Source organism: Poecilia formosa, unplaced genomic scaffold (genome assembly GCF_000485575.1).
Source record: "Poecilia formosa unplaced genomic scaffold, Poecilia_formosa-5.1.2 Scaffold344, whole genome shotgun sequence".
Taxonomy (NCBI): domain Eukaryota; kingdom Metazoa; phylum Chordata; class Actinopteri; order Cyprinodontiformes; family Poeciliidae; genus Poecilia; species Poecilia formosa.
In genome coordinates, this window is record NW_006800283.1 from 400,593 (window position 1) to 412,831 (window position 12,239).

At 41.3% G+C, this 12,239-nt stretch overlaps 1 protein-coding gene across 1 annotated transcript in view; it reads right to left on the reverse strand.

The window, feature by feature from the left end:
• Window positions 1-7,148: 7,148 nt before the first annotated feature.
• LOC103153268 (bromodomain-containing protein 4-like) overlaps window positions 7,149-12,239 on the reverse strand; it is a 32,692-nt gene continuing 27,601 nt past the window's right edge. Inside the window, exons 23-32 of the mRNA XM_016661805.1 lie at window positions 12,066-12,081; window positions 11,705-11,814; window positions 11,204-11,593; window positions 10,235-10,888; window positions 9,102-9,202; window positions 8,901-9,021; window positions 8,149-8,282; window positions 7,862-8,052; window positions 7,329-7,569; window positions 7,149-7,237 (exon numbers count right to left, since the gene is read on the reverse strand). Coding sequence (XP_016517291.1) covers window positions 7,169-7,237; window positions 7,329-7,569; window positions 7,862-8,052; window positions 8,149-8,282; window positions 8,901-9,021; window positions 9,102-9,202; window positions 10,235-10,888; window positions 11,204-11,593; window positions 11,705-11,814; window positions 12,066-12,081 — 2,027 coding nt within the window. The 3' untranslated portion in view covers window positions 7,149-7,168. The remainder of the gene's footprint in view (window positions 7,238-7,328; window positions 7,570-7,861; window positions 8,053-8,148; window positions 8,283-8,900; window positions 9,022-9,101; window positions 9,203-10,234; window positions 10,889-11,203; window positions 11,594-11,704; window positions 11,815-12,065; window positions 12,082-12,239) is intronic.

Here is a 12,239-nt window from a genome sequence, read left to right on the forward strand (position 1 = left end):
TTTAAAATAAAATTTAATGCGGGCTTTTTTTTGATTTTTTTTCTTTTTCTTTTTCTTTTTTTTTTTTTAGCTTCACATCATTTTACAATGTTACTCCCTCTTCAAAAATATACTTGATTCTTTGATACGTATTTGAGAAATCCTTGAATCCCCGTAGCAACAATTCAGTGGTTGGTTGGTCAGCAATTAGCAAACACCCAGTAGAACTAGGAATCTGCTGAGCTCATTATGCAAACTACTGCTTAGTCCAAAGCTCCTAGGATGATTGGCGAGATGGAGGAATGTTGACGTGATGACGTGCTAAAGGCGGAGTCTCTGAAAGCGCTGGCGCTTCTTAAAGAGACAGAGCGCCAATATCAAGGCGTTAAATCAATTGTCTTTTAAGTCATGTTCAATATATACAGTATTTTTTTTATAACAATTGGAGGTTAACTAGTTACTTGATTATGCCGTAAAATATCACTAACTGCTGGCAAACTTGATACTTTTAAATTGTTTCATTATCTATTGTCTCATTTCCTTTCAGAAAAAAACTACTTGGTTGAATTAAAATTATTTATAAATCTGTGATGCAGATGAATATTTTTGGGCTTATCTGTATATGTGGAAATAACAGCTTCAAGTTTGCTTATAAATGTCTGAATGACTCATGGGCTAGAGTTAAGAGATAAACAAAATTCTTCTGATAATTGTCACTCTGGACTGAATAGTGTAGGGGAAAAATGCAACCGAAGCTCAAAATGAAAACAGAAAGATTTCCAGAAGTACAATTACATATTGAATTATTAAGGGAATTCTTAAAAATATTGGCCACACTTTTCATTTAGAGTTTTCTATTTTTGTACATTCCGCAATAAGAAAAGAAAAAAAAAAACTATGAACAAAAATAAATGTTACTAAATAAAAAAGTCTGAACAGACAAAAGGAAGTTCTGTTATAGTCCAGGATGCGGGAAAAAGGAAAAGGTTCGAGGATCCCTGAAGCTGAAGCGCTTCAGACTGATTTATGGCTCCGAGCGCATAAACAGCAGAGACAGAAATACAAGCGAAGGCCCAAACGACAGCCAGATCACTTCCCACAGGCGACCATGTGCAGCACACGGCGCAGCGTGAGGGCAAGTTGCGTGTAAGCGGCAGAGTGTGTGTCAGCCATAAGTGTGTGTGTGTGTGTGTGTGTGCTTTCCACGCAATTATATGGGGGTCTTGTGCAACGTGCTGAAAGGCTCGAATTGGATTGCGTGTCCATAAATCACACGTGGAGTTGCTTATTGCCATCTGGCGTGAATTTTTGGGAAAGGCCTTGATGTCCCTGTGATCACTCCCATCACCGATCTCCAAACCTCCCAGTTCCTCCCCCGCCATCTCTTTTTAGCGCAGCTGACGGGAACACTGGGGGTCTTCCAGGCGGGCCCAGATGTGTTTGTTCCAAGCCGTCGGTAGGGCTTCGCTGGAGCTGCCTCCTCCACCATTCTTCTCCAGATGGACACATCCTTCCTGCTCTGGGTGGAAGGAAGGGGAAATATGTTTTAAATGAGATCAGGAACTCGGTGTGACCCTGCTTGCTTCGTTTAGGAGGCGAGCAGAGAACTCGGTTTTCGCTCCAGAAGATTGTGAAGGTAAATGAACTTGGGGACTCGTTCCGGTGTGTTTTCTGGATCAGTGTCTGGGTGCGCTGGTGTTGGAAAAAGTGAGATTTTCGCGACATTCATAGCACTCCAACTGTAGGAAAACAAATGAAATTAGAATGGTGGCAATAGTTGCTCTCCATCTAAATTTAGAACATATTGTCACCTTCCTGCCTTTATGTCATTGATACGGAAGGAGATTAGGATCACTAAAAACAAAAAAGAAAAAATTCTGACTTTTTTCTGGTAATTCTGACTTTGATTTCAGAAGATTTGTGAGAATTCAGAGGAAAAAAAGTAAAAATTCTGAGAAAAAAGTCTGAATATTTTTTTCAGTGGCCCCAATCCTATAGACTCAAGATTCAAACACAAAGTACTGCGACATTTTAAACATGGCGAATTTCAAAACGAAAAGCAACAACGAAATATTTTATATCGAAGTATATTCATATGCTACAACAAGCAATGACCTAAACCAACCTTAAACTTGCGCAAGGCTTGAATATGTTTGGAAACAGAGGTGGAGCTAGTGTGTGAAAGAAACTATTTCAGTTTGGGTTGCAAAGCAGAGAGGCAGAATAAAAATGGAGGCCGTGCTGTTCATTTGTAATTTGTGAAATAAATTAATAACCACGTACGATTTTTTTTTTGTTCACTTTACAATTATGCAAATTGTGGTGTTGATTCGTTACCTAAAATCAACAACAACAAAAATGCATAAATGCAAGTGACTGAAATGGGACAAAGCTCAGTCCATGGTAAAGCAAGGCAGCCACATTTTGATTCTTCTACTGTCTAGTTTCCTAAAAAAGAAAAAAGAAAGTCATGATATGTTTTTGCCTGAGCTAAGCACATCCTCTAATCGCTGACTGTGTTTCTTTTTGGTAAAACTTTGTGGAAATCACTTTTTTGATTTTTTTCTTTTTATAATTTGAATAAGTACAGTTAAAATTCTTGACAAGTGTGGCAGCTTTTCTTTCTGCTTCTTGTTGCAAATAATCTCCTGATCTCCCAAAAAGGGTTTACACGCACAGAACACTGTGAATTGAGATTTAAAAGTACTGACTTTCATTTCGGGAGAGAAAAACATAAAGAAAAAAAAAATCCAAATCAGTGAGATAAAGAAATGTAGATAAAAGGGAAGAAGAGAGACGCAGCAGCAGTGCAAAATAGAGTTTCCTGTTTAGACAGAAGACAAACAAATTTGACACCAAAAGTCAAGGCTGAGAAAAGCTGCTGCTCACCAGAGTCATGTGACTGCCGTGACCACAGATTTCCTAGAGCCAGATTTCAACAGCCTGCTACCACAGACAGCACAAACTGGTGCCTCATAATGTTTTTCTTTTACTAAATTGTCTCTGAAAACTCTTGCTTCCACCGGCAGTTCTCATTCTGACAAATATAATCCCACAAACCCTCTGTGTTTTACAGATGACAACAAAATCTAGATGTTTCTCTCATGACTGTATTCTAAAGAGGCAGCATTATGTAAAAGTGATTCTTTTCAGCTTCGCATCACATTACAATGTCGCTCCCTCATCAAATACATACCTGGATTGTCGCCTTGGTTCTTTCATGCATGCTTGAGAAATCCTTTAATCTCCATGACAACCATTCAGCTGTGAAAAACGCCTGGGTGGACATACCCCCGCCTTCGAGGACAAAGCTCCTCCGACCAGCAGCAGCTGAGAAGATGCAGCACAAAAAACAACAGCCTACTAACCACCCCACAGCACAGCCCCCAAAACAACCCCCAACAAATAACAAAAAACCGGGGGAACCGCCGCCGAACCCAAAAAAAAAACCTCATCCCAAAAAAAACCCGGGAAAAACAATGTTAAAGGGTTAATAGAGGAGCCATATTGTGATGACTTCCTGAAGGCGAAGTGTCAGAAAGAAATTTCTTTAAGTCATACGTGATATGTAAGGAATTTTTAACAACTCAAGGTGACATAGTTACTTGCTTGTGCTATAAAGTGGCACTATGTGGCTGGAAAACACATAAATATGCCCCTGTTAGGTTTTTTTTTCATGTGCAGTGGTGCAGAGGTCAGCGGTATCCCTTATCTTAAAGCTGAACTCTCCTCGTTGTCTGACCTGATAAATCCCGAGGTCATCTTGGCAGTTTGCGGTCTGTCTTGAACTTTAATAAACCGTTTAAAAAGCTGAGTCAAACCACGAGAGCCCCTCATTTGAAAGTCAAAAACCTGAAAAAAAATAAATAAATGCATAAATAAAAACATTCGTCTTCACTGTAGGAGACAGAGGAACTAACTTTGAATAAAAATATTTCATGACTCGTTCGGCGGTTGTTATCTGACCGGGAACTTTCTTTTTGTTCTCTAATCTTTCTGAGCGCCGAGCAAATTTGTGATAACACATGATTAGGGGCTTCTCTTTAGCAAAGGAGGCACAGCAGCAACTTCTGTAACTTGGGTGTGAAATTTGTCTTTGCTGCCTCTTTCCAACCTGTAATTGGTCTGAACCTCCACTTCCTCCCCGGTGTTCTTCTGTCTATCTGGCAAAACCCTGTCAAACCCACTAAACAGTTTCTCACGCTTTCACGTTTGCTAGGCTCTAATTTTGGCTGCTGCAGGACGAAGTGAAAATGTGTGCTCATTTAGCAACTATGTCAGTAGTTTCAGTTTACTACTTGAGGCTGTTGAATAAAATTAGGATTTTACACAAATCAATTTAATTGTACATTTATGCACGACTGTAAGCTGTTAGAAAATATATTAATCTGCTTTTTGAATCATTCCAACTTACTCCACTCTTATTGTTTAATTCAAGCTGGTTGTCTGTTTATATGTATATATATATTTTTTATGTTGCCCATTTTTCTTTCTATATTTCCTCTTTTTGCCCCAGCTGATGCTACCTCAGCTTGATTTTAATACCACTGTACAACACAGTTCCTCATTGTGGGACTCCAAAGTGTCTGGATTTGAATCTTGGTAGGATGTACAGAGTACCAGGCATACAGTTATGTGCAAACAGCAACATTATATTCAATATCAACATTTATTTTAATGGCTAAGAGTTTTGATCTCCAGTGAATCACGTTTTCAAAACAATCCAAACTTTGTCCGTATTGTCAGTATTGCTATTTTCTCCACTGCTTGTACCAGAAAGGTCCATCAATAAGTACCAATGAATTTGAAAATATGATGAAAAACAGTTCCTGTGTGCAGTTTATTGATATAAAATCACACTTATTAATGAAGTGTAATACAAATGGATGTTTCTCAGGAGCAGTATTTGTGTTTGTGGGTCCAGGATTGCCATGTCACGCAGTCACAGCCTAAAAAAAGTATTGAATTGTTTGTATCTTTACTGTTATCACAATAGGGTTATAATAGTTTTGGGTTTTTCATTGTAGTTTATTTTGTTGTGACTTTTGTTTGTCTAATTCAGTTTTAGTTTTTAGAGTGGGTTTGCTAGGTTTTATTAGTAAAGTATTGCTTAGTTGCAGTTTGGGTTTTATTAATTGTAGTTTTAGTTTTTTTTATATACTTTAATATTTAGGTGCAGAACTCAAAAAGGTAAACGTATTGCGATTATACATTTATCGAGTAATAAATACTCAGCTAAAAATAGCATTTAAAAAAAAATGTATTTAATTACCGACTTTCTCTCCCACATTTTGCGAGTCACCTGTGTTTTATGCCGTTTATCTTTTTCTGTACTGAAATGAATTTTGTTGTGCTTCTGTTCGGTGACAATAAAGGCTGATTCCAAAGAAAAAATGGTGAGGACCAGGGTAAGGTTTTTAAATATTTTAATACTTTTCTTAAAAAACAAAACAAAACAAAACAAACAAAAAAAACATAGATGCTGTACTCCATTATATGAAGATGAATCTATTGACCTCAATGCCTCAGTCACCAACATACCAACACATTGTTCTGGGTAAAATAAATCATAGAAGAAAATAAAACAGCGAAGGAGAAATAGGACACCTTGAAGATGTGAAGAAAAGAAAAAGGAGAAAAAAAAATACAGAAAATGACAGAGCAGAAAACACTCCAGATCTCTGAGCCAAACCTCAAGGAAGCGGGAAAAGCTCCCACTTCCAGATCAACACAATGGCACACAAAGTCCAAAACGCTCTCAGTGCGGACGACGACGAGCGCGAGGTCAGAGTGACGAAGGACAGAACGAAGAGAAGTCCATTAGACGACTGAAACTGTGATGATGGTGGCAGGCGAGATGGGAAAGACTGACTAAAAATATCCACATGAAGGGAAGAAAACAAAAATAAAAGAAATATAAAAAAAATAAAAAAAACCAGACTAAAACACTTAAGTGCAGATTTATCCAGTAAGTACAAAATGATGGGACCTAGGCGCGTAAAACTCCTTTGAAGAAAGAGAAAACCAGTTGCATAACTTTCGATTTAAAAGGCCGGGAAGAGGGGGAGGGAGGGGAAGCAAAATTTTAAATAGCAATGATGACAGTCTTTAATATAAAGTGAAGAGACAATGCAATTTACATGTAAAAAACGTGAAACAACTTTCAGCACTCAATGGATTTGTTTTGGCATAGAGTTAAGAAAAAAATAAAACACAAAACAAAAACTGAAAATGTGAGAATAAGACAGACGAAACAATCCTCTCAATAGAATCATAAAAAAAGTTTTGTTTTTTTTTGTTGGTTTTTCTTCTTTACAGTAAAGTCTACAAAATCAAAACCATAGCTCAGAGATGAACACAGACACGAGCTTTGCTCTCCACAAAGATATCCCTCTCATATTCTTCAATGACTTACTTTTTTTTGTCATATATAATATATATATTTGTGTATCTATTTTTATATATATATATAATATGTATAATTTGTAGGGCGTGATTAGTTTACAGGCCGGAGCGCTAAGGCAAGGGACGCACTTTGAAAACTTATGAAACATGGTTGCTTCTTCCGTGGTCACTCCTGATTGTTGCAGAGGGGGAAGTGGAAGGTGAAAGGAGGTCTTATAAAAAAACAACAAAACAACAAAAACAAAAACAAAACACACTGTATCCTGAGAAAACAATAAGCTTCTAAATGATAGGTGACGAAAACCTTACAAACTTAACCACAAGAGTCCAGATTCCCCCAGTGAAAATCTGAGGGGAGAGGAGAAAAGTAAAAACAAAGCAGGCTGTTTTATTTGTTCTCCTGTTAGCTAAAGTCCCCCAGAAATAAAAAAAAAAAAAAAAAAGAAACTGCTCCAGTTTATAATTTAACATAATGAAGGAGATTCAATTTCGATTCTCTCCTAAAATTTTCAGACTGCTCATCCCGTCGTCCTTGGAGATCAATAAGTAACCAATGAACATCAAGCAGGAAACCCGGGAGGGAGAAAGCCGTTTCTCTACGTTCCCAATCACAACAAGCTAACGGGGCCGAGAGGTTTCTGCTAGGTCCGGGCGGTGATGTGGATTTGTGTCATCGGCAGCAACCATGTATCTCAGAGCTGTTTCTCGTGACGCTTGTACATTTGGAAACGTTGTAACTTATCAAGTCCTCGTCTCGTGCTCTCTTTTTTTTTTTCTTTCCTTTTCAGAAAAGACTCTCCTCGAAAATCGCCATAAGGTCGCTCTGGAAATTGATGTCGATGTTGTCCGCCATCTGCAGAGAAAACCGAAAAGGTAAAACGACGATGAGACGCGATTTAAAGAAAAAAAGTGAGAAACAAAAAAACAGAAAGAAAAGTGCGTACAGCCTCTCTGAAGCGCCGGTCCCGTTCGCGGAGGCGCTCCCGGTCCCTCTGCTGGTCCAGAGCGCTGTGTGCTGCTGCTGCTGCCGCCGCTGCGGGCGGAGGGGGCAGAGCTTGTTGTTTGGCGGGAGCCGGCGGCGGCTGAGGGGAGTGAGTGGGTGGAGAGGAGACGGGGGGAGGGGTCGGAGCAAGGGGCGACTGTCGCCCTCGGCGACCGTGCTCCGTTGTGTCGTCATCATCGCGGCTGTGACATGGAAACAGGAAGCAGCAGTATGTTTTTATTTGATCAAGTTACCTGGTGCCACTGATGCCGATTTAGGCCTTTTCAAAATGATGCAAAATTAAACCAAGCAACACAAAAAAAAGTTTTGGAAGGAAATAAAAACTTTTTGCATGGGAATGCAAAAAAATCTGCGAGGGAATTCAAAAGAAAAGAAATTTCCTCACCTCCCCTAACTTTTTTTTTTTTTTCTTTGCTAATTCTGAGTCGTTTCTTCATCATTCGGAGTGAGCTGTTTTCTGTCCCTCCTACTTACCGTAGCATCTCCTGCACTCTCTTGGCCTGCTCTGCCTGGGCTTTCAGCTGTCTCTCCCGCTCCTCCTTCTCCATGGCGACTCGCTTATAGCGCTCGAAGCTGTCGCTGGACGAGCGCAGCGATGACGTCGGCGCAGACTGGGAGCGTTGAGCCAGGCTGGCCCAGGAGCCCATGTTCTTTAGTTTCACATCCTGGGACGGAAACACAGCAGGATTAGTGGGAAATAAAGACGGTTTTTATTGGGTGCGGCACTATTTTATGCATTTATTTTGTATTTTTGTGTGTACCGGTGTCTTTTTGGGTGCGATGGGGGTCTTGGGTTCTTGCTTGATTTTGTTCTCCGGTTGGGAGGCGGGCGGCGATGGGGAGTTGGGGAGGCGGGAAACGGGACGAGAACCATCCAGCGGCTTCATCTCCAAACCTAAACACACGTTTAGGGAGAAATGAGGAACCAGAGAAAAGTCATCGCTTCCAAACTCAAATCTAAATTTTTATTGGTTTTCCCTCCAAATATTTCCAGACATTTATTAACGAAAATAATTAGTTAGTTGCAGTCCTAATCTGAAGACAACACAATGTTTATGTTGTCTTCAGATTAGGACTGCAACTAACTAATTATTTTCGTAATCGATTATTCTATAATCTGACGATTAATCAATTAATCACATAAAAAACATATTTACAGATGAAGAATTTTTAACATCTTAAAAGCAAAATGTACAAAATGTTATGTTTTGTACCATTTTGGCTCAATTACTGCTCTATGCTGCTTTTACAGCAACCTTCTTTTTAGTCGGTATAATTCAAATAACGATTAATAATTTACTAAATTAGTCGATTAATCCATTTAGTCGTTTCAGGCCTACTCCAGATTTGAGTACTAAAGGGATATTGCACTTTTTTAAAAGTGTTTGGACTCAGATCTGCTTCATTTTGAAATCTATAAAACTTAAAACATTTAAAATTTTCTCTGGCTTTGACCAATCTTACAGAAACGCTGTTTTACCCTTCCTTAGCAGAGAATAAACATTTCACTCACTGTGTTTGTTGTCATGTTTGTGTGCGTCTTGGCGGACTGCAGGGCTGAAAGGTGATGAAGGTAGACCTGGAGACTGCGAAGGCTTCTCCTCTTTGACTCCCACCAGGTTGGACCTCTGCTCCTACGCCAAGCCCAATCACACAGAACTCAGTGCAGTCGCCACACATCGACACAGTGATGCAACGTTCCTGATTGGCTTACATGCTTCTTGGTCTGTAAAGGTGACTGCTGTCCCATTGGATGAAACTGAGGCATTTGAGGCGAATGCATCATTAGAGGAGACGGGCTTTCACGCAGGCAGCCTAAACACAGGGAACAAGAAGTTCAGTTTATCTACAGCTGAGCTCTCTAGCACCACCGTATGGATGAATACCAAAATGACAACAAACAAACAAACAAAAAACACTAAACAAAACAAAACAAAATATATATATATATATAACTAGTAAATGTAAAAATCTAAACATATGTATCTTAGATGCAAGGTTCATATGTTAGTTATTAAGAGCTGTGGAACTTTCCAGCTCATCTCCAATCTGTCCTCTGTCACTACGCTGGTAGTTTTCAGTCGTTTCAAGTTAAAATAAAATAAAACTTCAACCATGTAAAATGACAGAAAAAGAAAATATTTAAGAAGGAAACCAAACAACTTGCAAAAAACATTAAAGCTCAGTACGATAACTTCAATATTGACGTTTATCAACTAACCTCAAGTAACTATTTTACTTTCAGTTGTTATGAAAATGGTATATATATATATATATCAAATATGAATTAAAAGAAATTTTACTTTGAAATTTCATGCCTTGAAATTGGGTGTCCGTCTCTTTAAGAAGCTCCTGCTCTTTCTGAAACTCTGCCTTCAGGAAGTCATCACAACGTGGCTCCTCTATTAACCCTTTAACAAGGTTTTTATCAGCGTTTCACTGAGAAATAGTTTGTAGATCAGTAGATCCACAGTTCCACCAGATGTTTGCTAATTGCTGCTGGCTAGTCTGAAGGAGCCGAGTGGTGGAGTTGTTCTGTTCTGCTCTGTGATGTGGAAGCCTGGAAACTGCAACTCTGAGGAGGAGCTTCGTCCTCAAAGGCGGAGCTTCGTCCACCCAGGTGTTTTGAACAGTTGAACGGTTGCCATGGGAGACTAAATGATTTCTCTAAATTTGCATGAAAGAATCAAAGCAACATTAAAGGTAATGCTATGAGCTCAAAAATACTGCCCCTTTAATGTTCTCTAAGCAGGAGGCTGTTGAAAGTGAGAATTTGTTCTCAATCAACTTACCTGGTTAAATAAAGGTTTAACAAAATAAAAAACCCCACTGTGTTTAATGTGGTACCTTTAGTTGAGAAGGCCTCTACTGTGTTGTGTGGGGATGGCTGCTGCTGATGCTGGAGCTGCTGGACCTTCTGCTGCAGGACAGCACCCTTCAGCTGCTGGGACCCCGCCGGCTGGGAATTCGGGAACAGCTGGGGAACGTGAGCTGGGACGTGTCTCTGCGTCTGGGTGGGCGGTGCCGCCGCCAAGACCTGCGTGTGTATCGACTGCAGGAGCTGGGAAGCGGCCTGCCCAGGCGAGTGTGTGTGCAGCGGCTGCAGCGGCTGCAGCGGCTGCTGCAGCTGCGGCGGCTGCTGCTGCTGCGGCGGCATGGTGACCCGGGGCTGCAGCGACTGCAGCAGGTTGTGAACCTGGCTGAGCGGCGGCGTCTCGGAACTGTTCGGCACAGGCTCTTCGTCGTCCTCCAGCAACGCCTGAGGAGGTTGAGCTGAGAGGGTACCCAGGATGCCGTGCGACGGCGGCGACGGGACGCGTGGGCGGAGGACTGGCTGCGGGAGGCTCATGGGAAGCGTGGGTTGAAGCTGGGCGGGGACGGCGGGAGGCGCAGGAGGCAGGGTAGGCAGCAAGGATGGAGGAGGCTGCGGCGGTTTGGGCGGAAGAGGCGCGGCGCGGTTGCTAGGTCTGGATGGTTGCTGGGGGAGGGCGTTGTGGATGGCTGCAAACATGGAAGAAAAAGAAGGAGGGGACAACCTTTAAAGCCTAATCCAACAATCTATCACGACATATTCTATTAAAAACGTAGCAATGTGCAGAAATTAGGGTTTCGACTAGGGCTGGACGACACGGCGGAGAAACAAACTGCCTTGCAAGAAAGAATCAAGGCAACACTCCAGGCATGTTTTTGATGATTGAATAACATTATAACATGATGCAAAGCTCAAAAAAGTTTAATTTACATAAAACGTCCCCTTTAAAGAATAATTTAGGCTGCTATGTGGATATGCTGAAGCCGCAGCTCTGAAATACCAACCTGGGGAAGGAACGATGGGATGCTGGTTTAGGAAAGGATGCGTGTCGGTCGGTGTCTGGTTGAGGGGTGCGTTTGCGTTCAGCAGGCCCGGGGGTAACGCTGCCCCGGCGGCGGTGCTGGACTCTGCGTTTGACTCGGTCAGGTGGGAATTCATGAAATGTGCCAGAGGGTCGAATCCCGAGGACAGCAGCTGAGAGGAATCCAGCGGCGGGACAGAGGGAGCGGATACAAACGGGGGCTTGGACTGGAACAGCTGGGGTTGTGTTTGAGGCGCGGGGGCGACTGGGAGCATCCCACTGGGAGGAAGACGAGGAGGAGGAGGCGGCTGGTGGTTCCCTCTCTTGGAGTCCTTGTTGGGTAACGTCTTCTTCTGTTGCTTGGGAACCAGCCCTGCAGACACGAGACAAATGAGATTCAAGAGAGGACAAAAGACAACATTTACAGGCTGAATACTTGAGGGTGCCAATCAGTAAAAACACATAAGTGAAGTAAAGACGTTACCATTCTCAGAGTCCTCACTGTCTGAGGAGTCGCTGCTGCCTGAAGATGAAGATCCTGTCTTTATCTTGGTCATTTCCAGAGACTTCTCTACTGCAACAAAAGCCATCAAACTTTAACAACTTCAACAAAACAAGTATTTAATGTTTATATCAGATTGGCACAAACACAACAAATCCTAAATTGAACAGTGTTTAAATAATCCGTACAGAACAAAATAATTCGGAATTCAGCGGCGTAAGTATTGTAGATTTTGAATCAGACCCAATCAAATACAGTCCAGTTTTAATTAATAAATGCAAAGTGAACACTGTAATGTGCCAAATGAACCAAAACGTTTGGAAAAACCTGTTCCCCTCCTCGCCTGCGGAGGCGCTGCACTGAGAACCACGGAGGGAAGCGACACTGAGCGCAACTTCTTTCCTCACGAAATGTAAACAAACATGGAGAGGCGTCAGATTTTAGCGGTTGCAGGATTTTGGTTTTATCGTTGGTAAAAAAACCATGAGCCAACTTAATCAATTTTATGAATTCATAA